Source organism: Pan troglodytes, chromosome X (genome assembly GCF_028858775.2).
Source record: "Pan troglodytes isolate AG18354 chromosome X, NHGRI_mPanTro3-v2.0_pri, whole genome shotgun sequence".
NCBI classification, from domain to species: domain Eukaryota; kingdom Metazoa; phylum Chordata; class Mammalia; order Primates; family Hominidae; genus Pan; species Pan troglodytes.
The window spans coordinates 9,339,903-9,364,725 of NC_072421.2; the positions used below are offsets into that span (position 1 = coordinate 9,339,903).

Sequence of the window (24,823 nt, forward strand, 5' to 3'; positions counted from 1 at the left end):
GGAGAGAAAGGGAGGAAAGTGCCTTTCCTCTGCCTTGTTTCTTCTATCTGGGCCCTCAGAGAATTGAATGGGGCCTGTCTCTATTGAAGACATCTTCCCCACTCTGTCCACCAGCTCACGCCAATCTTCCCAAGAATACCTGTGCAGGCTCACCTAGAAACAATGCTTTACCAATTCCTGACGTATTCCTTAAGGCAGTCACGTTGACACCTGAAATTAACCATCACACCCTGTAAAATGAGTAGTGTCCCCACTGGACAAATGAGACAGACAGTTTGAGTAACTTTCTTATACTGCTTATAGGTTATAGAGTCAGGATTAAAACTCAGGTCTGCAAAGATCAAATTCTAAACTCCACCCTCTTAAGGACTGCTGCTCAACACTGTGGAAGCAGTACTGTATTAGACACTGTACAAGGATTGAAGAGGCATTCGAGACACATCCCCTGCTTTAGGGACCACATCCTAGCTTGCATTCATGACAGGAGTCATGTTTCTGTGACTCTACTATAGACCCCGGAACCAAGTGTGAATTGGTATGCTTTAGGTGTGCATAAGCTCTGCAGAAATCCTAAGAAAGAGCCAGATAATTATAGGCTCAATTCATATAGGGAAGTTTTTACGAAAATAGCTTTTAGCCAATTCCTGAAAGAAAATATTTTTACTGGCAGAAAAATGTTCTGCTGGAGAATAACTAGTTGAAGGGCTTTGGGGGAAGGGGCCCTGGACAGATGTACACAGAAGTGGGGGAAAAAGACACACAGAATAGAAACAGAATTGAGGACCCTTCAGGGAGAGAAGTAAGGAAAAGTGCTAGCCCAGCAAGCTGATAAAAATATATCTGCCCTGTATTTAAAGTTAATTCCATCTCTTGATGTTTTTTTCATATTATTCATTTTATTATATTTGTTAGTATAGTATTATCCATCTTATTGTCCCATATATTATGGCATTTCCCCCTATATGTGAATATATTACCACATAGAAGGAAATGACCTCATTTTCCTAATACATAATTAGACACATGGATTTATTCCTTTACAAGCAAAAATGTGTCTCCTCCATTACGTATTAAAATGAATAAAACCATATAATATTCCTGAGTTGAATCTTGTAGCTCAATACTTGGACAGAAATGTTGCTAATTTGCACATTTTATGTGGTACTGATGACTCCCACATTAAGGAGTGTTTTTATTGTCTGCTTGGTCAGAGACCTCAGTGTTTTGATGAAAGTTCATTCTTAGGAGGCCACTGTCATCAAATCAACTTTGCATATAGAAAACTTATGAAAACACAAACCATTCTGTCCTCACAACTTCTGTTCACAACATTGGCGAATGGAGTCACACCTGCATGCTCATAGTTTATCACCACAAACTATGAAACTACTAAAAGAAAACTGTGGGGAAATGCTTGAGGACACTAGTCTGGGCAAAGATTTTTTGAGTAAGACTTCCAAAGCACAGGCAGTAAAAGCAAAGTCAACAAATGGAAAAACATGAAGCTCAACAGCTTCTGCATGGTAAAAAAAAAAAAAAATCAATGAAGAGACAACCTAAAGAATGGAAGAAAATATTTGCAAACTATACATCTGACAAGAGATTAAGAACCAGAATATATATATATAATATCATATATATATATAAAATGAGCTCAAACAACTCAGTAGCATCATCATCATCATCATCATCATCATCATCATCATCATCATCACCTGTGTGTAGACAACTGAATCAGGCTCCGTGGCTCCTGGAAACTGGAAATGTTCACATAAAGGCAGAGAAAACCCTTCCAGAATATTTCTACACTATTTCCTACACGAATCACTCGAGAACCATTTCCAAAAGCAATAAAGTATATCTGGCCAACCCATGCTCAGCACCATGCTCTTGCAGAATTTTGACTTTGCCTTTTTGATACTGACCTTTGATTTTTTAAAATAATTGTTTTGTCCTTTTGCTTCAGAAATTTACAAAGCAAACAGAAAACATTATTTAGGAATGACTGACTCTGTATTACTGAATCAATTATTAAATTTTGCTGAATGATTGATCTTGGAAAATAGAGATGTAACTACTTCTTGATGTCAACTGTAATTCAAATCTCATCTCGGTAAAGAATTAATGAAATGCTTAGCCAGGCATGGCCAATGGAATCAGAACTAGCCCAGTCTTGCCATAACTTTCTGCTTCCTTACCATCCTGAGTTTCAGTGGGCAACAGATTCATTTTTGGAGATTACTATGGAAATCTCTGCAACAGTTTTTCCACTCATAACTTAAGGCGTTCATAATGATTGCAGAAGTTTCTCAGTCTCTCCATGTGAAATTTCTCTTAGCTATTGGATTTTAGATATTTCACAGTTCCTTTTGTGCTTTTAAACACACAAGCCCAATTCTGCTTCTTTAAGTGGTTTTGTGTTCCAGTCGCCTGCTCAGAATATGCCTGTTTAATCCTCCTCCTATAGTGATTGATCTGTTTACACTATACTATACTAGACTGGGGAAGTTTTAAAGTTGAATCCAGCTTTTTAGAATGCAGACAGCTGCTAAATTGGTGACAAAAATGAGATGCTACCTTAAAAAGTCTATCCAAAAGTACCAAAGGTACTTGCTGTATGAGGCATCATAACTTCCAGTGAAAATGAAAGCTATGCACTTTTTGAATTAAAAACAACGGTGCACATAGATATACATACACTCCTGAGCATGCATCAGGTGTGCCGCACACATTCACACACACGCCTCCCCCACACACACACACATTATCTTAGAGTGTGCCTTGGCACCCTTCTTCACATAGACATACGACATTGTTGAAGAGATCCAGCTCTGTGTGGTCAGTCTGTGTGCCCAGCATCACCTTTGTCCCTCCACAGATATGTGCCCACTTTATGTGGTCTTTATATTTTTCTGAAGAAGAGTCAGGTTACTCATTCACTTTATTTGTATACACACTTCAAAAAATATATATTATAACATTTCTATAATATCCAATAAAAGGATGAAATTAGAGGATGTAACTTCTGACCCAAAAAAGGACAAAATAAAATGGTAATAATCAAGCTAAAATAAAACAAACACAAACAAGATAGAATAAAAGTGATATGAAAAGCAGGTATACTAACAGAAAGTACAATATAAGATGATAGAAATGAGTCCATAAACACAATGGATACAAACAGATTAAACTCTATAATGAAAAGATAAAGACACAAAAGGTTTGAAAAGAAGATGATGGAAAACCAAAGACCAAATATATGTTAACCCAAGGAAAAGAGGCTTAACTGTATCAACATCAGATGAATTAAATATTAATGCTAAAGTCATCCTTATGGATAAAACAGTCATCCATTTGAGAAAATCTGTTAAGTTCTCAGATAGCTATAACAATTTAAATCTACATGCATCTAATTAAATGGCATTAATATATATAATACACATAAAAGAAAAATTAACAGAACAAAAATAGAAATGAACAAATCCACCATTATATTGGAATAATTCAGCATATTCTCACCAGCTGTGAGAATGCTCTATGACTGGCATAGAGACCAAAAGTAATATAAATATAAAAGATTTAATAGTTTAATAAGCTCCTTGTAATGGACATATATAGAAAACTACATGAAATAATTGGAGAACACGTTCTTTTCAAGCATTCCAGAAAATTTTCTAAAACTTGGTTACCCACTTGACATAAAGTATATCTTCTCAAATTTCAAAGAATCTTAAATTTTCTGACTCTAATTCAAAAATTTAAAAATTAATATCAAAAGAAAGCCTTCAATGGCCCTGTATATTTAAAAATGTAAAAAGACACGTAAAGATCTCTGTGAGTTAAAAGTCATAATAAAAATAAAATTGTGTCTAGGAGACTTTGACAGTAATAACAAACTTAATTTACTCCATTCATAATTATGGCTTTCATAATTATTGCACAAGTTTGACAAAGTACATATTTAAAAGAAAAATTTTACCTTTGATTTTTATGCATGGATCTTATTTGGGCCATAAGCCAAGCACATGAATGTGTGTGTGTGCATCTGTATATATACAAGATATTCTACTCTGGGGCAGTCAGAAATGTCTAGGAGTTGGGATGAAATGGAATTGGCCATGAGTTGATGACTGCGGAATCTTGGAGAAGGCCTGTAGCTGTTTCTTGGACCATTCTCTCCCTCTCATCTTTCACCCCAACGAGTCCTGTATCTAGTCCCATATAACAACACCACACACTGAGACAAATATTTTTGTCAGCTTCTTACATACACGTTGAGATGACCGTATACATTTATAAGAAACAAGTAAAGGCATATATGTATTTTCCTTTGTTCACATAATATATAGTATATCGTACACGTCCATTTACAACCCACTTTTTTCACCTAACATCATATCTCAGAAAGTCTTCCTTATCATTTGATTGTAGTGGCATTCCCACCATTTGGACACACAGTGTTTTACTGAATCCTTCCTCTCCTGAGGAACATCTAGGGTGTTTGTAACTCTGTGCGAAGGCTAGGGCTGCCGTGAACAAAACTGTGCATCCGCCACGTCATCCATGGGCAAGTGTCTCTGCAGGAAACATTCTCAAAAATGGAACAGCTGGGAGAGCTGGGTCCCATATCTGATCATTAATACATTTTATTACTGGTGGATATTACCAAATATTTCTCCTCGGGGATTGTACCAATTTGTACTTGTACCAGAAGTGTGCAGGAGTTATTTGCAATACTTTAATAACCCAGTGCATTTCCGTCCTACCTCATCAGATGCCATCCTCTGGGAGATGATTTAAGAGGGATGCCTTCCATGACAATACCTCCTGGGCTGCACTAGGAGACAGACACGTGCCCCTAGGGGTCCCGCAAATGCATGTCTCATAACACTTCTCACACTGCATTATGATTGCCAGGGTTCTTCATTTTCTCAAGCTCCTGAATACCAGTTCTGTCTTATTTGTCTTCTTTCACCTGTACTTCCTACCATGCCAAACCCACAGGAAGCTATTGGAGTGTTTGTAACATGAATCTTTAAAAATGGGCTGAGGTCTCTATGGATTATATATACTTCCTAAATCAATTTCAAAATACAAAAAAATACAAGCAAGAAATAGAAAGCACATATTTTATTTTTATTTGTTTGTTTATTTATTTATTTTTTGTGAGCAACAAGGCTGTTTATTTCACCTGGGTGCAGGCGGGCTGAGTCCGAAAAGACAGTCAGTGAAGGGAGATAGGGGTGGGGCCGTTTTATAGGATTTGGGTAGGAAGGAAAATTACAGTCAAAGGGAGTTGTTATCTGGCAGGCAGGGGCGGGGGTCACAAGGTGCTCAGTGGGGGAGCTTTTGAGCCAGGATGAGCCAGGAGAAGGAATTTCATAAAGTAATGTCATCAGTTAAGGCAGGAACAGGCCATTTTCACTTCTTTTGTGGTGGAATGTCATCAGTTAAGGCAGGAACCGGCCATCTGGATGTGTACCTGCAGGTCACAGGGGATATGATGGCTTAACTTGGGCTCAGCGAAAAAGCACATATTTTAAAAAAGCATTACAGTGTGGAGATTCCTTGAAGAACTAAAAGTAGAACTAGCATTTTTTTTTTTTTTTGGTTACTTTTGCATTTTGTTTTGTTTTTAAACATGATACGCCGTTGTCCAGGGAAGGCAGAGAACAGTGAAGTTATTCCAGCCACAGAGAAAGGGAATGCCAGGGTGCAAGCCTCTCTTGCCAAAAGCCTTGGAGAATCTAGAAGAAATTTTTGGTCGTGGAGAGGCAGGAACGTGGATCTTGGGGCTGGACAGCCTTGGCCCAGGTTCAGGTCCTTGCTCTGCCATGTACTTTCCCGGACCTCTCAGTGGGGTCCCTGGGCCAGCAGCATCGCATGCCCTGGGAGTTTGTTAGAGCAGAGCCCACTGAGTCAGATGTGCATTTTCAACTAGACCGCCAGGCGATTCTTAGCATGTTAAGGTTTGAAGAACATTGACCTGGGATTCTGGGCAAGCCAAATCACTCCAGTGTGCCTTAGGGTCCTTATCTGTCGCGTGGTGATAATGCCTACTTGAAAAGGTCGTTGTGATAATTCAATGAGGTAAGGTAGTCCAGCGCTGAGCATAGTGCCTGGTCCATAGGAGGTGTTCCATATTTATCTCCAGCTCGTGGACCTTCTTTCGGGAAGTTTAAATTTCTTTTCCACTCTCAAAATGGCCTCTTGGTTTTGAACTTGAAGCTGTTGTAGTGCTGCAGTCGGACAGTAGAGGGCAATCTCGGTATTGCCATCGCGGAGAGCGCGACACCAGGCTGTGTGGGTCCGGACTGAGAGTGCGCCGGTGCTGCCGGCCAGCACCTGGGTACCCACCCAGCTCGCTTACTTAGCAGCACCCCTTCCGGGGTCGAGAGTCCTGGGCCTGAGCCTGCAGCCTCGGCCATCTGGTCCCTCACTTGATCTCCCACTGCTAGTTATAAACAAATCTTGTGCAAACCTCCCGGGCTCATCCGCAGTCCCGCGGAGCGGCTAGACGTTGATGAAGGATCCCTGGTCGCCTTTGGCCGTCTCGGGCTCCAGGCAGCGCCCCTTCCTCTGTGTGACGTGAGGTTCTGGTGGAATTTGGCATAGCAGCGCAACCCGCCAGGAAGTCTTGGTGATGGTCGCACGGTTCCCCTTCTGCTGATGATGTTTCGTTACTGTCACTGGAGAGTTTACCCTGGTTTTTCTTTCTTCTTTGCAGAGGGCCCGCCATCAGGTTTTAAGTCTTCATAATCGGTCCAGTCGAACAAGGCCACGTCCAGTGTGGGTATCACCTCCCCGTCAGGCCTGCGCTGTGCCTGGGGCCGCAGGGGGGCGATGAGCAGGATCAGGGACTCTTCTGTGGCAGGTGCTGCCTCAAAGGTGGTGAGGAAGAGCATGGTGGGGGCCAGACCGGCGGAAGAATCCTCCATGGTCGCATCCAGCGCCTTGGCTTCGGAGAGCTCCGCCTTCATCAGGGAGCTGGGACCTCCGACCAAGGCTCGGCCTCGGTGCAGCCTCAGCCTGTCCCTGCGTCTCTTGTACTCCCTGCTGCGTTTCCTGGCCCTCTACCACCCTGGACACCGATTCTCCTTCTTGGGGTAGGGCAACTCGAGCCCCAGGAGCAGGTCCTTGACCCGCAGCAGGCCTGCAGGACTCTGCTCAGGCAGCGGCCCCTCAGGCCCTGGCAGCCTGTAAGCCTGCCTGGTGGCGGTGAGCACAGCCCTATCCTGGGCCTCCCTGGGCAGGCCTGAGCCACTCCTTCTTGCCCGGGCCCCGCTGGCGGTGGTGGCTGGCCTGAGGCGACCACAGCGCTGGGCCTGGGAGGTCGATGTGATTCTCGGGTAGATTCTGAGCAGGGGTCCCAGGTGCAAGGGCGTTTGCCAGGCTCAGCTCCAGGGGCAGCAGGAGGACTAGGACTAGGGTCGGCAGGGAGGAGGCGGAGGGGCGCCGGGCCGAGCACCCGCGGGAGCCTAGCGCAGCAGAGGGTGAGCCGCAGAAAGGGGACTGCGGGGTGGAGAGGTGCGCGGGCGGCGGAAGAATGTCAGAACTACCATTTGATCCAGCAATCCCACTACTGGGTATCTACCCAGAGGAAAAGAAAGGAAAAGAAGTCATTATACGAAAAAGATACTTACACAAGCATGTTTGCAGCAGCACAATTCGCAATTGCAAAAACAGGGAACCAACCCAAATGCCCATCAATCAACGAGTGGATAAACTGATATATATATATTTCTTATATATATTTCTTATATATATAGGTTTCTTTTATATGTTTCTTATATATATATCAGTTTCTTATATATATATATATATGATAAAAAAAACTATGCAGTCATAAAAAGGAATGAATTAATGGCATTCCTAGTGACCTGGATGAGACTGGAGACTATTATTCTAAGTGAAGTAACTCAGGAATTGAAAACCAAATATCGTTATGTTCTTACTCCTAAGTGGGAGCTAAGCTATGAGGATGCCAAGGCATAAGAATGATGCAATGGACTTTGGGGACTCAGGGGGAAAGGGTGAGAAGGGGGTGAGGGATAAAAGACTGCAAATTGGTTCAGTGTATACTGCTCAGGTGATGGGTGCACCAGAATCTCACAAATCACCACTAAAGAACTTACTCATGTGACCAAACACCACCTGCTCCTCAATAACCCATGGAAATAAAATTAAAATAAATAAAAAGAAATTTAAAAAAATAAAAAAGCATTACGAAGTCAAATTCAGAAAAAGAGATACAAACATGGTTTAAAATGACCCAAAAATAACAACTTTCAAATTCTGAACACAGATAGGGATGGGGCTATTTGTTTGTTTTAGTGCCTATAGAAATTGTATTATAACCAGGCTTTTATAGTCATTTGTTGAAAAAAAAAGTACAACATAAAGTGAATACACTAATCAAGGAAGCTGTATATATGCTATAAATATATACATTTTCCATATATGTCCATAGGGGAATGTCCATCATTCTGGAGAAGTTGCATGGAGCTGTTTAGTACATTTTAACTAATTTTCCTAAAAAAAAAAAGAGAATTTCTCCTAAATTCAGACACTGCTTCATTGGTTAATTCATTTTTTAATCCATCCATTTACTCAATATCTCAGCAAATATTTATGGTGGCTTTTTTTTTTTTTTGTCCTTTTAGTAAAGGACTATGCTAGGCCAGGCACAGTGGCTCATTGCTTGTAATCGTAGCACTTTGGGAGGCCGAGGTGGGAGAATCACTTGAGCCAGGAGTTGGAAACCAGCCTAGGCTCTGTCTCTACTAAGAATAACAGCTAAATTTAAAAAATATATTTTAAAAAAGGACTATGCTAGTTCTTTAAGTTATCCAAAGCTTATCTGACAAAAATCCCAGGCTCTGTAAATTTATAGAAGAGTGGGAAATAATTTTATCAGTAAATTATATCATTGTACTTAAAATGTTTCGATTTGGCTTTGATTTTAAGAAATGCAAGGAAATATAAAATGGTTTATATTAATTATATATTGCATATATTCATATGCAAATATTTAAATATGTATTAAAATGTATATGTGGTATATTATTCAACCTTGTTTGTGAATTTAGGAAAAAAGAGATTTGTACATTTTAAAACTTCTTTGTATGAAAAAAAATTCTGGAAACTGTAAGTGCGAGCTATCTACATTAGTGTTTCTGTGTTTGCCAAAACAGTATTACAGCCCAAAGCGGAATGGTTGAGGACAGATAACTTGACCAAATGGCCCTGGCTAAAAAAGGCGAGGAGATTGCATCAAACTCACTCCAAAAGCGAATCAAAGAATAACTTGAAACTGCTGTCACTCACTTAGATTTTGCTTCCTGGTCCTTAGTGGTAGCTGATGAGGTTTAGAAATAAGCACATGTATCTGTCTATACTGAAGGGAAGAAGATAAATCTACTATGGCGCCAGTTCCAAACACTGCATGAGCAGTCAAGAGAAACAATTTACCAGATCATGCTTAATGGCAAATCAGAAATGACAGGTATGAAATGACATGTATGAAAACATCGGGCTGCAACTTGAAAATACTGGAAAATGAGTCATCTATGTTTACAGAACCAATCAGATCTTGGACTGATAACACTTTGTAAGTTGCAATTGCTGGATATCATGTATCTATGTGATCAGGACCATCTGTAATGATGAATGGCTCATGTTCACACAGCTTCAAATGCCTGATTTCTGAAATGATCAACTATTTATTAGGTGTAAGGTAAGGGCAATGATGCATATGATCTTCTCTTGTGCTTAGAGATGTTAAAATTCACTTACGGAACTACGAAGATTATGACATGCAATAAAACTTCTAAACTATGTAGTAACATCCAAGGCAGGATTTTGTGGATTATGTGTTAGTGATGATATTTAAAGAGAATATTAACATTTTGTTAAGCAAATATATTAATATATTATGTGATAATTTTCATTTTAATTACAATAAATTAATTTTATCGTAAGCATCTTCTTTTCTATTTACACATAAAACTCCTACAAATTCACATAATAAAAAATGATGTTTTTAATCTATACTCAAGAATAGAGAGTCATATGTTTTATATAAAGAGAGTCTATTTCAACATGGCAAAACCCCTTCTCTACTAAAAATACAAAAATTACCCGGGCATGGCGATGCGTGCCTGTGGTCCTAGCTCCTTGGGAGTCTGAGATGGGAGGATGACTTGAGGCCAGGAGACAGAGGTTGCAGTGATCTATGATTACACCACTGCCCTCCAGCCTGGATGATAGAGCAAGACCCTGTCTCAAAATAAAATAAAATAAATAAAATAAAATAAAATAAATACAATAAAATAAATAAAATAAAATAAAATAAATAAAATAAAATAAAATAAAATACAAAGTGTATAGGTCAGCTGGATACAGTGGCTCATGCCTGCAATCCCAGCACTTTGGGAGGCTGAGGCAGGAGGATCACTTGAGGCTAGGAGCTCAAGACCAGCCTGGGCAACACACTGAGACCACGTCTCTACAAAACACACATAAAAAAATTAGCCAGCATGGTGGCACATGCCTGTATTCCCAGGTACTCGGGAGGCCTGAAGTGAGAGGATCCCTTGAGCCATCGCATACAATTTGCAGCCAGGTGGAAGATAGTACAGACCTCAAAGCCTCCATTAACTCAACGAACCCCTTCCCCAGCACACGGACACATACACAGAGACTTACACTCATGGCACTTGCTTATGGGAGCCAGCATTTCTCCTTGGGGGTAGCAAGGATGAGCTTTTTATTGTCACTGTGGCTTTTCAGTTTATGCAAGTCAACACCTTTGAACAAGGGCTGAGACCAGGATGGAATCCACGCTATCTCCCTCTTTATAATGGTGCCATTTAAAAAATGATTTTGTACAGATGAGATCTTGCTATGCTGGCCAGGGTGGTCTCAAACTCCTGGCCTCAAGTGATTCTCCCATCCCTGCCTCCCAAAGCGCTGGGATTATAGGCATGAGCTACTGTGCCCACCTAAAACAATGCCATTTTTAAGATGAGGTGCATTTAAAGAAAGGGTGTATTTGGTAGGCAAAATAAGTACCCTCCAAAGATGTCCAGGAACTCATCCCTGGAACCTGTGAACATGTGAGACGACAAGGCAAGGGAGGAAATGAGTTGGAAGGTGCTATTGACAGGTACCAATCAGCTGACCTGAAGCATGGATATTATCTTGGGTTATCTCTGGGGGAGTCCAGTGGAATCCCAAGGGTCTTTCTAAGTGTAAAAGAGGCAGGAGAAAGGAACCAGAAAGACAGCCACATGACAAGGATCCGACCCAAAAAATGCTGGCTTTTAAGATGGAGAAAGAGGCCATGAGACAAGGAATGGTGGGAGCTTTCAGAGTCTGAAAAACACAAGAAAACAGCTCCTCCCCTACAACCACCAGAAGGGACATTGCCCCACTGTCATCTTGAATGTTAACCCAAAGGCACTCAGTCCAGACTTTACATGAAACTATAGAACTGCAGGGCAATAAGTGTATGTTTTTACTTTTAATTCCAAACATTTCACTAACTTATTTTAATTGACGAACTTAAATGGTATATACCGTCTACACCAGGTTGCTTTGAAATATGTATACATCGTGAAATAGCTACACCGAGCTAGTTGAAATTTGCATTACTTCATCTAAGTATAATTTTCTTTGTGGTGAGAACTCTTAAAATCTACCCTCTTAGCAATCCTTTAAAATATAATACTATCATTATCTGTTGTCACCATGTTTTACAATAGAGCTCTGGAACTTCTCCTGTCTAACTGAAATCTTGTACCCTTTGGCCAACATCTTCCCAGCCTTCCACCTCCCCCAGCTCCTGGTAACCACATTCTATTCTCTGTTTCTGTGAGTTCAACTGCTTTAGATTCCATATAGAAGTGAGATAATGCAGCCAGGCTCAGTGGCTCATGCCTGTAATCCCAACAATTTGGGAGGCTGAGGTGGAAGTATCACTTGAAGCCAGGAATTTGAGATCGGCCTGGGCAACACGGGGAGACTTCATTTCTAAAAAGAATATATATTTTAGCTGGGCATGCTGTGCACACCTGTGTTATCAGACACTCTGAAGGCTGAGGTGGGAGGATCGCTTGAGCCCAAAAGGTCAAGGTTGTGGTGAGCAATGATCACACCACTGCACTCTGGCTGGGCCAGAGCGAGACAATATCTCTAAAGAAAAAAAAAATGTGACTTCAAGTACACAGTTACTCACTTTATAGTAAGGGGTGACATAAATATCAACTGTTCCACCACTAAGTACATTTTGGCCTCTTTCTCATCCTTCCACTATAGAAGAAATAGTCAGGTAGCCCAGTATGTACCACAGAACTTGCACATGGACCTCCGCAGTGCTTCTTTTGCCTCTGTAACTACTGAAAGAGATCTCAAATAAGGATCTTCTTAGAAACTTGAAGTAGTACTTAGGAGTACTTATTAGTACCAACACGCGCTTTGGGTAAAAGGAAAATCCTTTAAGAAAATGCAAACTTTAGGAATGAAATGCTCCCCACAGGGACTCACTTATTCCTGTATAAGTGATTATAGGCAGAAAAACACTATCTGAATGAACTTGCTTTTTTTCTTAAACTTGGAAAACCTAGAAAAAATAAGAGTGGTATATAGGGGCCAATTAAAATAAAAAGCACAAGGAAAAATGAGAGGAAGTCGCTCCTCTCCCTCCAATGGGAGTATTATGTTTTGAACAATTCATGAATGGAATTTCAGAAACTCAGCAAAAGAATACATTTAACTGACTTACTCCAAATATATTCTGAATTTCATATTTACTAAATAAAGTGTTTCCAAATGAACATTTTTTTACATGCTGTTACATGTAAAATTCCTTTTACATGTAAAAACGTGTACATCTTTTTAACATGTTTTTACATGCAAAAATATATTTTTAAACATGTTGTTACATGTTGTTATATGTTGTTACATGTGAAAACATTAACATTAAAAAAAGGAAAGGTAGGTGAATTCATCATTCAAGTTTTTAGATGCAGGTATACTTAAACTTCCACATAATCCGTGAATATTAAACTGGAAAAACAAAGCACTCTACATAATTTACCTTGCCACAGATGTGAAATAATTGTAAGCGTACATAAATGTTAACAAAATGCTTTCATTCAATTCTAAGGGGAGGTATCATTGAATGCTGGACCAAAACAAACTAAATAGCATTTTGATGTCTGTGGAAATGACATACCCACAAACCAGTGGCTCAGCACTGATATTAATATATCTTGCTCGGTTGCCTTAATCATTTACAGCAGTATAAATTTTTTTAAGAACACAGACAGTAAGGTGCTTTTAATAATTTTGATATGGCCATAGAGTATATCTATTTTTTGAAGTCCTACTTTCATTGGAATTGCCTCTTTATCCTAATGAGTAAATACAAAAGAATGCATAGATAGGATAGCTTTTGTCATTGTCTTCTTGTTTTCTGAGACAGAGTCTTGCTCTTGTCACCCAGGCTGGAGTGCAGTGGCACAATCTTGGCTCACTGCAACCTCCAACTCCCGGGTTCAAGTGATCCTCCTGCCTCAGCCCCCTGAGTAGCTGGGACTACAGGTGCATGCCACCATGCCTGGCTAATTTTTGTATTTTTAGTAGAGATGGGGTTTCACCATGTTGGCCAGGCTGGTCTCAAACTCCTGACCTCAAGTGATCCACTCCCCTCGGCCTCCCAAAGTGCTGGGATTACAGGCGTGAGCCACCACACCCAGCAGATTTTGTCTTCTTTTATTAGAGAAAAATGTACTTTTCTATGCCTGTGCTTTCTACATTTTTGGAACTGATACAAATCCACAGAGGCCAAATCGAAATCTAAATTATCTTTAATGTTAAAATTTAATTGACCGTGTACATAACTGTGCAATCCCTGCTTTCTCACAGAAGTGTCTAGGATTCATTCAACCGATCATAGAAACGAGGTCTGGCATTTAACAGACAAATGACAGAGGAGCTATATGAATTTATACAACAATTATCAAAACACTGTCATGTAGTTTACTGTAGCTCAAGTTGTGCTTGTATCATATAACATAGGTTCAAGTTCTTTCTTCAGTCATCAGAATAACAGAGGTTGAAGAGACAATGAAGTGCCAACTCTTCCAAAAGCTGTTTCAAAAAAAAATTTCAGTAACTGTGATACACATTTCTACAAATAAAATATTCCAGTGCTTACATCAATCCTGAGTTTTTAAACTTAAATATGCACTACTTACAGTTCTGACACGATTCTTTTTAAAAACACGGCTAGTTATCAAGTTCACTTTCTTCACTGGAAGAAATGATGCAATAATTGTCTTTAGTGTCCTTGGCAGCCTAAAAGAAAAAGTCTAGTTCACTGACAAACCACCACTTTACATCTCACGTTTTAAACAGGGTTAATCAGATGTCAAAAGGAAACAGCTTTTAATATTCAAAGGATGCTGGTTATTTATTTCAATTTGAAAAAAACTGTAACCAATACATGGAGCTCCAAATACCCACTTAAATTTTTTAATGCCAGATTTCAGTGAAATATTATTTTAGCAGGTCCAATTGTCATGTACTTTGCTTGAATAAAATGGGTTGATGAGCATCTTAAGGTCAAGATGGAGCACAGACAGAAAAAGTCAGGCAGGCTTACCATGAAATATATTTTTTCAGCAGGTAGTGACCCATGTATTATCAGCAATAGTCTACGGAAAGTGGTTTCCATTGAAGGGATAAAATGGTTGGTGATATGACCTCATCAAGTTAGAGATAAATGTAACTATGTTTGAAATATATACTATTCCCTCAACAAATAGTTCAACAGTTCCTACTCCTGAAAATGGTGTATGTTAATGCTAAGGAAGATGTAAAAAATGTAAGCACAATCTCTTCCATAATCCTGTGACATGAGCAAATGCACAAATAAAAAAAATTAATACAAAAATTGTATAACTGCTATGGAAGGGCAACTCACTCAGACATGTAGCCAAAAATGGAGACGGATGTTGACTTAGTTGGCAAAAGGTTTAAATTGGTCTTAGTAAAAAAAAAATTTTTTAAAGCATTGTGAGGGAAGAGCATGAGAAAAGCATAAGAGTAACAGTGAATTCCTTCAGGGAAAGCTGTCAACCTGGATAGGCAGGAGCAAAGACAGAGGGCGGCAAGCCTAAGAGGGGGTCATGTAAAGGAGAGAGTCTCTGAATATCTAAGAACTGAGACAGGGCATCACTGACAGGCTGGGAAGAGGGAAGGGCTAGGAAGCATTTTAGGAAGGGGAGGGTTTTAGGAAGATAATATTGCCAATCAATGAAGGATGGCTCAGAAGAGAAGAGAGAACTCAGAAAAGAGTTTAATAGTACAAGCAAGGAAGAATGAGGTCTTGAACTAGGGCAGCTGCGGTGGGAATTTTTAAAAAAGAAATGTAAGGGCCATTACAGAGGTAAAACTTGCCTCATGATAACTGCATGGGAAGGATAAGGGACTTAGAAGAGTCCAAGATGATAGCAAAGTTCCTACCCTAAGTGGTAACATGTAACATTAACATTGACAGGAAAACTTCTAGTCTCATGTTCATACCAATTAATAAATGGTTTCTGGGGAACATTATAGCAACATTTTCTCTACTTGTGACTTCTATTTAAATAACTGTTTTGTGTATAGATCATTCTCAAGTTGCTTGAAAATTTTATTTTCAAACTCTTTTCTCAGTTTATTTAACACATCTCAGTTAGTGTAGAGGAGTGACATATGAACATGTCTTTTCACAAGGTTATTAAAAAGAATACCTTACCTCCCAGAAAGGAATTCCATTGTTACCTAAATAATGTACATCTACATGAAGAAGAGGTCATTGATGACAATTTGCTAATGTGCTGTACGACAGCAGATAATTCACAATTCACAACGTGTTAATAATCTGCTGGCTTTCGCATTCTGTTATACATCTGAACCATCTCTTATGACTACAAATTGTCATGTAAAACCATTACTAGTCGCTGATAATTTTGAAAGTGAATATGCCATAAAACACTCCTGTATTACAGCAGGAAATAAAAGAGACACTCAGTAGTTACACTTGCCTACTTCCTATTTAACTAAAACTCTTGAAACAACACAAGTAAAAAAGACATCCAGAAAGGATTTATGGTCTTCCTGCCTTCCACCATAGATTTGTCATTGATGTCCTGAAAACTGAAAATAAAATCTTCATTAAATCCCATTTATGCCTAGTGTTCCATTATTGGAACGCTAAGCTTGTGGGAATCATGTATCTCCTACCGCTCAAGAACATCGCCAAGGTCTGTTTCTTCACACACAAAAAATGTGCAGCCTCCGGCATAAATGTGTCAATGCGTTAACAATATACACAAGATGTATATTTCCAGGTAAAATTTCCAATTTACCTTTTCCTGTTCTAAATAACTCCCACAAAACTATTCACGAATCCTAAAAATACATTTACCAGTTATGTTAAATTTGGAACAATACATTCAAAGTGAAAATGGTAAGTAATTTAAAATGCATAACCAAAATGTCTTTCCATACATTCAGAAACAAACAGACTTTCTTCTGTTATGCACATGTTGTATTTTATAATGTATTATGTTACCAAATAGAACAGACCTGTAGTAATTGCTCAAGTAGCGGCTTCATCTCTCTCAGCCTCCAGCTCCTAACACCTGTAGGTTGTTGCCATCTCTTCTGTTTTTCTTGAAATGCTTTCTAGAAGCACAAAAAATAGTGATGAAAATTGGGTAATTTTTAATACTTACAAAACATAATTCTGCATTAGCTTTATAGGAATACTCTTTAAATCTATACTTCTTAACACTTTCTTTTAAACAAGGTTTATGACCAATTTTAAACAACTGTGTTCACCACCCATATGCTAAAATGATATAATAACCTTTTTCATCAGTGATTGAGTAAGTAATTTTCTTTCTTCTACATACATAATCAACACATATGTCTTAATTCTTGATTTTGAATGTAGAGTATTTGACGACCCTTCCTATAATTTGTTGACCACAGATGGGTAAGATATATACAGAAATTAACTAAGAAACATTCTTTCTTACTAAGATTTTAAACAGGTAATAAATCTTGGTCATTTCAGTATGCACACGGATGAACCTCCCAATAATGATTGCCTTTCTGCACCTTGACCTAATCTCCAACAACAGTGTTCTCCTCTCCTCTACGTGGCACTCACTTATACAGTCATCCCCTAGATTTTATCATTCCCAATGACTGCAACATCTACATAATATTAATAATAGCAATGATAAAGAGCAATCATGGGTCAGATCACATCCTGAAAAATTTAAATAAACCCATTACACAGGAACCTTTCAATCCTCCAAATAACTCTGACATAGGTTCTCTTACCATGTCTCCTTTTGCAGATAAGGAAATTTCGGCACAGAGATAAATAATTTGCCCATGGTTCCCGAGCTAGCAATCGTCAAGCTGGAGTTGAATTACAAGCAGTGGGGCTGCAGTGTCCCAGCCCTTGACCACTGCACTCAGCTGTTTCTCCATCTTCCCAACATACAGTCACTACCTCCCTGCCACTGTAGGTCACTCACTTCAGTACTACAGCTCAGGAGTCTGTTGAGACCCAACACCCACTGAATGGAACACTTTTCACTGCCCATTGCCCACCCCCATGTGCTCAGGTAACTCAGTCCCAGCTGAAATTCCACAGCCAGTCATCATATCCCCATCCCTGCATCTATGCCCTGCCCAACTCTCCTTCTATCAACGTGCGCAGCTACACCCCAACCCAGGAAATTCCAACCCTACAGCTGCTTTTGCACAAATATGCCAACCGGGCTCACTTTAACTTCTTTATCGCTATGATGCTGACCTCAGTTGGACCCCTAATGCTGCGTGGCAATTATATTCCCCTAGTACATGAGTCCACTTATGGGCCCCCCTCTCTGGGCTCATGCTCTCTTCCTTCTTTGCTGGATTTCTGCATGAACTATTACTACCTGAGACATTGATACAATAGGTTAATCATAAAGCTAAGCCTGATACCAACAATTTGTTCTTCTTCCTCTTCCTCTTCTTCTTCTTCTTCCTCTTCCTCTTCTTCTTCTTCCTCTTCCTCTTCTTCTTCTGTTTCTTCTCCTTCTCCTCCTCCTCCTTCTTCTTCCTCTTCCTCTTCTTCTTCTGTTTCTTCTCCTTCTCCTCCTCCTCCTTCTTCTTCCTCTTCCTCTTCTTCTTCTGTTTCTTCTCCTTCTCCTCCTCCTCCTTCTTCTTCTCCTTCTTCTCCTCCTCCTTCTTCTTCTCCTTCTTCTTCCTCCTCTTCTTTCTCCTCCTCCTCCTCCTTCTCTTCCTCCTCTTCATCTTCTACTACTATTACTTCTGCTGCTGCTGCTGCTGCTGCTGCTGCGGCTTCTGCTGCTGCGGCGGCTTCTGCTGCTGCTGCTGCGGCTTCTGCTTCTTCTGCTTCATCATCTTTCTGCTTCTCTGCGATGTATTCTTTAAGGACATTCAGCAACTTCCGAGTATGTCTATAATCACGTTTCTGCCTGTAACACATAATAAGTAATACGGTCATATGTCATAGAGAGATGAAAAATTAATCCTATTCAAACCAAAACTGACTTCACATAATTTATACTATAAAGTAGCAAGGGAGTAATAGCAGCTGAAATCTTCTTTTTGGGAAAAGGTGAAATGAGTTACTGTCATTCTGAAAGGATCCCTTCCTAACTGACTACTAGAGCAGCTATCTTACATTCTTTATGTGCTGGAAACAAAGGAGAGTTTACTGCACTATAAATTTCCCAGAAACAATAATTTTCTCTAACAGCAGTTTACTTTTCATTTCCTCAAACTAAATAACATATGGGTTCTCATAAGTAGGTTCAAGAATATCATAGCCATTCATCCTGTAAGATTTCCCAAAAGAAATACTTCACTTAACTCTTTCTCCACTTTGGCACAACAATGATTTTCTAAAAGGAATAGTGAAAACAATTTAACTAAAATAGATAACCTATTTACAACATAAGGTTGTCCCTTTCCACATAACTTAATATTGTTAAGGATCTACAGACTAAACGTTGAAGACATTTATCTTATATGCAGCTGCCATATTTCTAGAAATGGATAAAAATTAATTTTACAGGAAGACTATTTTTATCTGGAAGGCAAAAAGAGGTCATCTTCATTGGCTTTCTAGATAATATACCTCAATTCTGTTAAACTGAGGTTATAAAACAAAAGAAACTTACCTGCTTAGGGAACAATCAAGTAAAATATGTTGCTCCCTAGAGACGCCAATATGTACAGGACAGTTTTTGAAATTATTTGCACCAACAAATACAAAGAAATGATATAAATATCATTATGCAAAAAAGCCAACAATCATACCTTTTTAGTTGTTTTTTTTTCAAAGCACATTCAATTGTGTTCTTGGTTTCCCTGTAAGCTGCTTTATCTATTTTTATCATTTCTCTTATTGCAGCAAGGCCCTTTTTAATGTCAGCTAGATAGTAAATGAAAATGCATTAAAAGTTAATGTTGAAAAGTAGTTTCTTCGCATATATTGAAATCAATGTGAGATATGATGGTTCAGCAATATCGGAAGGACATTTACATTGTAAAATACAAAGATCATTTCAAAAAGCAAGATTTACTCACTTGTTTTCTGTAAAACCTTTTACGTATTAATATTAGTACTCTAATTCCAATTGGTATAACTGCAAATCACTTAATTTATGGATGATGAAAAAAAGCAAGTAATTTTCGATTTTTTAAATGTGCAGAAAGCGTTACAAACACAGACTCTAATTTCTACATTTATAAAACGTCCTGTAATTCAAAGGACATGTTTCCATGAAATACTGTCACAATTCATTATGTAAAACATACAGAAAAGTATCTTATTTAATAAGACCATCAAAAGGGTAGAAATAACTTAGTACACAATAAGAAGAGCATTTTTTAAGCAATCTAGTGATTGATGCTATTAACTGTATTTTAATAAAAGAAGCATCGTCCATGGGTATAAAAATTTAGGCTTAAGTAAAGAAATACATTCAAAAACACTTTTGAAATATTTTCTTGGAGGTTTTTATATGACATTTTTATCCACAGTGCTGTGTTTCAGAAAACTGTCCTACTGCAAGGAATGCTTTCCTAAACATGGTTTCACATCAGAGATCTACCATCAATTGCTAAAAATAGTTTTCAGCAATCATAAAAGATCTGCACCATAATACAAATATTTTTTACATTCTCCATCTATAATGCTCAGTTAGGTAGCTCACAAAACCAGCACTTACTCACCAAGCAGAGCAAAGCTTTCCAAATATACTGCTTGTATGAATTATCGCTAGAGAAGAGCTGAAAACTGAATTGTGCGTTTTAAAAATAAGAGTATTGTCTCCGCCATCTCTACAGAAATTTTCTCAATTTTTTTTTGAAAATATGGTCCTATAACAGTCAGTGCAACTAACAGTTCACATGGCAATACAAAATTTATGAGTTTTTGGATCCAATTACATGTTTCTCACTGGGTAGAAAACTTGTCTTTCCTTTTCTAGTACACAGTTTATCACTGGAATAATAATAGAATATCATCATTTTAGATAATTCAATTTTCTCTTGTACTTTAAAGAAAACAAAATCAGAAAGCTGTGACAATAGAATAGCTAAATTAGGAACATAAAAACTCATATTAAAAACTCTTGAGTACATACGGACAGGAAGAGAGGAACAAAAGACACCTGGGCCTACCTGAGGGCGGAGGGTAGGAGGAGGGTGAGGATGAAAACCACCCATCAGGTGCTATGCTTATAACCTGGGTGATAAATAATCTGTATACCAAACCCCTGTGACACGCAATTATCTATATCACAAACCTGCATATGTACCCTCAAACCTAAAATAAAAGATAAAAAAACCTGATATATATACTTAATCTGTGTACACTAAAAGGAACCAATAGAGCTGTTTCTCCTCCAGTGTCCTCTAATATCCCCCAAATAATTAAATTTCCATGTGTATGAAAGAAAAGCCACCCCTCTCACTTCACCATTGTTAGAAGCATTCTCACATTCCACATCAACAATCAAAAAGGTAAGTATGAAAATGTATTAAACGCATTACATTAAATACATATGTTACATGCTATATATGAGAAGAAGGCATGTTAAGACAGTCTTGTCGTCCACTAATTCATATAACCTACTATAACAGTTGCATGGTTGAAAATAATTTTCAAAGACTACGAATAGCTCCTAAAACATACCTGCAATATATTCTAGCTTCATGGTATGAATCCTGTAAAAAAAAAGTTACATCAAAATTTTATCATAATGCTACATAAAATGCCATGTTTGTTGGGAAGATACGTCTTATGTGAAATGTTCCGCATAGAATAGAACAGTGATGACATGAACCAAAGCTGACTTTTCCTAAAAGACCCCATCCGACAGGCAAAAGTGACTTAAACACTTTACCCCGTGTGTTCATCTGTTTCAGCAAAAGGTTCTCTTTCCCCATGCTCATCAGTTACATCTCCCTCCCTTGTTTCTGTAAAAGGGTTTCTTTCCTCACATTCGTCACTGACTGGATCCTTTCCTGCATTAAAATGTAAAAGACAAACCATTTTTAGAGGAAGACGCTGTTGTGGACATCTTTTGTAGAGAAACGTATTATTTGTGGACTTTTTTGGCTCTCTACCAATTAAAGCTTTAAAGCAGAGCTATGCATGGAATCACTGGGCTCCGGACCGTTTTACCGAGGCATTTTTGGAAGCCCTTCCGGTTCAAGTCCTAGTAAACAACGCTCACAGGTCAGACCCCTTGGATGTTAGCACCACACCCATGGAGAAGAGCTGCTCTGCGAGCATCTGTAACCCTGCTATGAAGGGGAGCCTCCCACGGGAAGCCTAAGGCCCTCGATCCTGCTTTGAAAACCTGGGGCCTCTTGGCACATGCACAATGGACTCCAAAGCCACGAAGGGGCCAGGGGTCTCGGGCTGCCCATGTGCCTCCCGCGCAGAGAGCAGACAGACCGTCTCCTTGGGCGTGCACCTTCTTTCGTGGCCCCTTGGGCTGTGTTTACCTGTGTGCTTCTTCGCCGGGGCGGCCCTAACTTGAGCCTCCAACTGAGCTTTGGCAGCCTTCCTGCTGCGCTTCCTGCCCACGGGCTCCATGGTTGGCTGTCCTGGGAAGTTAGAGGCGACCCCTGAACCTGGTTGAGTGCAAAGTCAAACTAAGTAAGCTAAGGAAACAGGATATGTGAAAGAAGAGCCAACGGGATCTCGGATTCAAGAAAGGGTGGGGCTGGCCCACCCCGTGTATCCTGTGGGAGCAGGAGGGGATGGAGAAGATGCCAGTGTCCCCTCCTATCCTTCCTGGCCTGTCCAGCCCGTCCCTGGGGCTGGCTGCAGAACTCACAGCTGCCTCGCACACCTGAATGGCCCCTGCAGGATCCTTGCGGTGTCCCTGGCACAGAGCTCAGCCCTGCCCCTGTGTGCCCCAGAGACCTGCGTGGCCCGGAGGACCACGGGTGCCACAGGACCTCCCCAGCCATCTCTGGGGGAATGTCAGGGGCTGCACTGCCACTTGCCTGCCTGGATGCCCAGGTGACCCCTCGTGACCCCAAGTGTCCTGTCCTGACGGGCGGCCGGGCTGGAGGGACCCACTCGAACTGTCCCCCACAACACCCCTGCTTGTCGCCTCCCCACACACTCCGCCCCTCCTCCTCCCCTTCCCCCATCCCCTCACCCCACAAACCCCACGAACCCCACACCCCTCCCCTCCCCTGCCCCCATTCCTGGCCCCACACCTGGCCCCTGCCTGTCTGCCACTCCCCCGACCCTCCCCCCTCTGCCACCACCCCTCTCTTGCTCCCTGCCCCATCCCTCCCCACTGCACACATGCACAAGCCCCCGGGACACTTCTGGGCCCTGGGGATCACTCAGGTGTCTCCAGCTCCCTCCCTGCCCTGGCCCATCCCAGCTCACCCTCAGGGCCTCGCCCTGACCCAGGCCCCAGGCAACGATGCCAGGGCCATTTCCTACTTTGAAAACCTGGGGCCTCTTAGCACGTGCATGGTGGACTCCAAAGCCACAAAGGGGCCAGGGGTCTCGGGCTGCCCGTGTGCCTCCCGCGCAGAGAGCAGACAGACCATCTCCTTGGGCGTGCAACTTCTTTCGTGGCCCTTTGGGCTGTGTTTACCTGTGTGCTTCTTCGCCGGGGCGGCCCTAACTTGAGCCTCCAACTGAGCTTTGGCAGCCTTCCTGCTGCGCTTCCTGCCCACGGGCTCCATGGTTGGCTGTCCTGGGAAGTTAGAGGCGATCCCTGAACCTGGTTGAGTGCAAAGTCAAACTAAGTAAGCTAAGGAAACAGGATATGTGAAAGGAGAGCCAACGGGATCTCGGATTCAAGAAAGGGTGGGGCTGGCCCACCCCTGTATCCTGTGGGAGCAGGAGGGGACGGAGAAGATGCCAGTGTCCCCTCCTATCCTTCCTGGCCTGTCCAGCCCGTCCCTGGGGCTGGCTGCAGAACTCACAGCTGCCTCGCACACCTGAATGGCCCCTGCAGGATCCTTGCGGTGTCCCTGGCACAGAGCTCAGCCCTGCCCCTGTGTGCCCCAGAAACCTGCGTGGCCCAGGGGACCACGGGTGTCACAGGACCTCCCCAGCCATCTTTGGGGGAATGTCAGGGGCTGCACTGCCACTTGCCTGCCTGGATGCCCAGGTGACCCCTCGTGACCCCAAGTGTCCTGTCCTGACGGGCGGCCGGGCTGGAGGGACCCACTCGAACTGTCCCCCACAACACCCCTGCTTGTCGCCTCCCCACACACTCCGCCCCTCCTACTCCCCTTCCCCCATCCCCTCACCCCACGAATCCCACACCCCTCCCCTCCCCTGCCCCCATCCCTGGCCCCACACCTGGCCCCTGCCTGTCTGCCACTCCCCCGACCCTCCCCCCTTTGCCACCACCCCTCCCTTGCTCCCCTCTCCACCCCCTGCATTCCCCCAAGCCCCCCTCCCCTGCCCCACCCCTCCCCACTGCACACATGCACAAGTCCCGGGGACACTCCCGGGCCCTGGGGATCACTCAGGTGTCTCCAGCTCCCTCCCTGCCCTGGCCCATCCCAGCCCACCCTCAGGGCCTCGCCCTGACCCAGGCCCCAGGCAACGATGCCAGGGCCATTTCCTGCTTTGAAAACCTGGGGCCTCTTAGCACGTGCATGGTGGACTCCAAAGCCAAGAAGGGGCCAGGGGTCTCGGGCTGCCCGTGTGCAGGTCAGCCGGCCGCTCAGCGCTTCACACCCTGGTTGCGAGAGGGCAGCATGCTCGACTTCCTGCCTCCCTACCGCGAGCGCTTCACCTGCGCTTCACACCCTGATTGCGAGAGGGCCGCATGCTCGCCTTCCTGCCTCCCCACCGCGAGCGCTTCACCTGAGGGACCCCTGATGCCGCTTCCTCACAGAACCTGCAGGCACTGGCACCACGACGCTCTCTTAGAAAAATGGGTCCTCAGTTCTCGCGAGAGCAGCTGCCCTGGCTATCCACGCTCCTCTCTGATTGGTCAGCTCAGTGCCCATGCGCATGCGGGTGAAGGACCTTGGGGGTCACGACCCCTGCTGACACGCCTTCCCCCTTTCCGTAAGGGACCACCCATGTTTGCTGTGGACTGGGGTGGGTGGTGGTTCTTTGAGGCCTCTGTCCCCAGAACTTTTCAGCACCTCCTCCTGGGGAGGGATGCAAGGACTCGGGATGGAGGCCAAGTGGACGGGGCCTAGGACCTCGCCCCCGAGCTCGTTCCAGCCACCC

The 24,823-nt window shown here is 41.8% G+C and overlaps 1 protein-coding gene and 1 pseudogene across 2 annotated transcripts; both read right to left on the reverse strand.

Annotated features, from left to right (window-relative positions):
- Positions 1 to 5,184: 5,184 nt before the first annotated feature.
- On the reverse strand, positions 5,185 to 10,713 carry LOC100615006 (draxin-like; annotated as a pseudogene).
- Positions 10,714 to 13,853: 3,140 nt separating this feature from the next.
- Positions 13,854 to 24,553, reverse strand: FAM9A (family with sequence similarity 9 member A). Of its 2 annotated transcripts, none has more exons than XR_010154693.1 (10): positions 24,449 to 24,553; positions 23,220 to 23,348; positions 22,102 to 22,230; positions 21,495 to 21,615; positions 21,284 to 21,315; positions 19,402 to 19,516; positions 18,058 to 18,554; positions 16,639 to 16,737; positions 14,262 to 14,361; positions 13,854 to 14,154 (listed from the first exon to the last, which is right to left on the reverse strand). XR_010154693.1 is itself a non-coding variant. In XM_054677146.1 (10 exons), the coding sequence occupies exons 2-9, from the start codon at positions 23,308 to 23,310 to the stop codon at positions 14,293 to 14,295; spliced, it is 1,149 nt and encodes a 382-aa protein (XP_054533121.1). In that variant the 5' UTR covers positions 23,311 to 23,348; positions 24,449 to 24,547; the 3' UTR covers positions 13,854 to 14,154; positions 14,262 to 14,292. The 2 variants fall into 2 exon arrangements, 1 of the variants encoding a protein (XP_054533121.1); XM_054677146.1 differs by having other exon boundaries at positions 18,062 to 18,554; positions 24,449 to 24,547.
- Between the last annotated feature and the right edge of the window lie 270 nt (positions 24,554 to 24,823).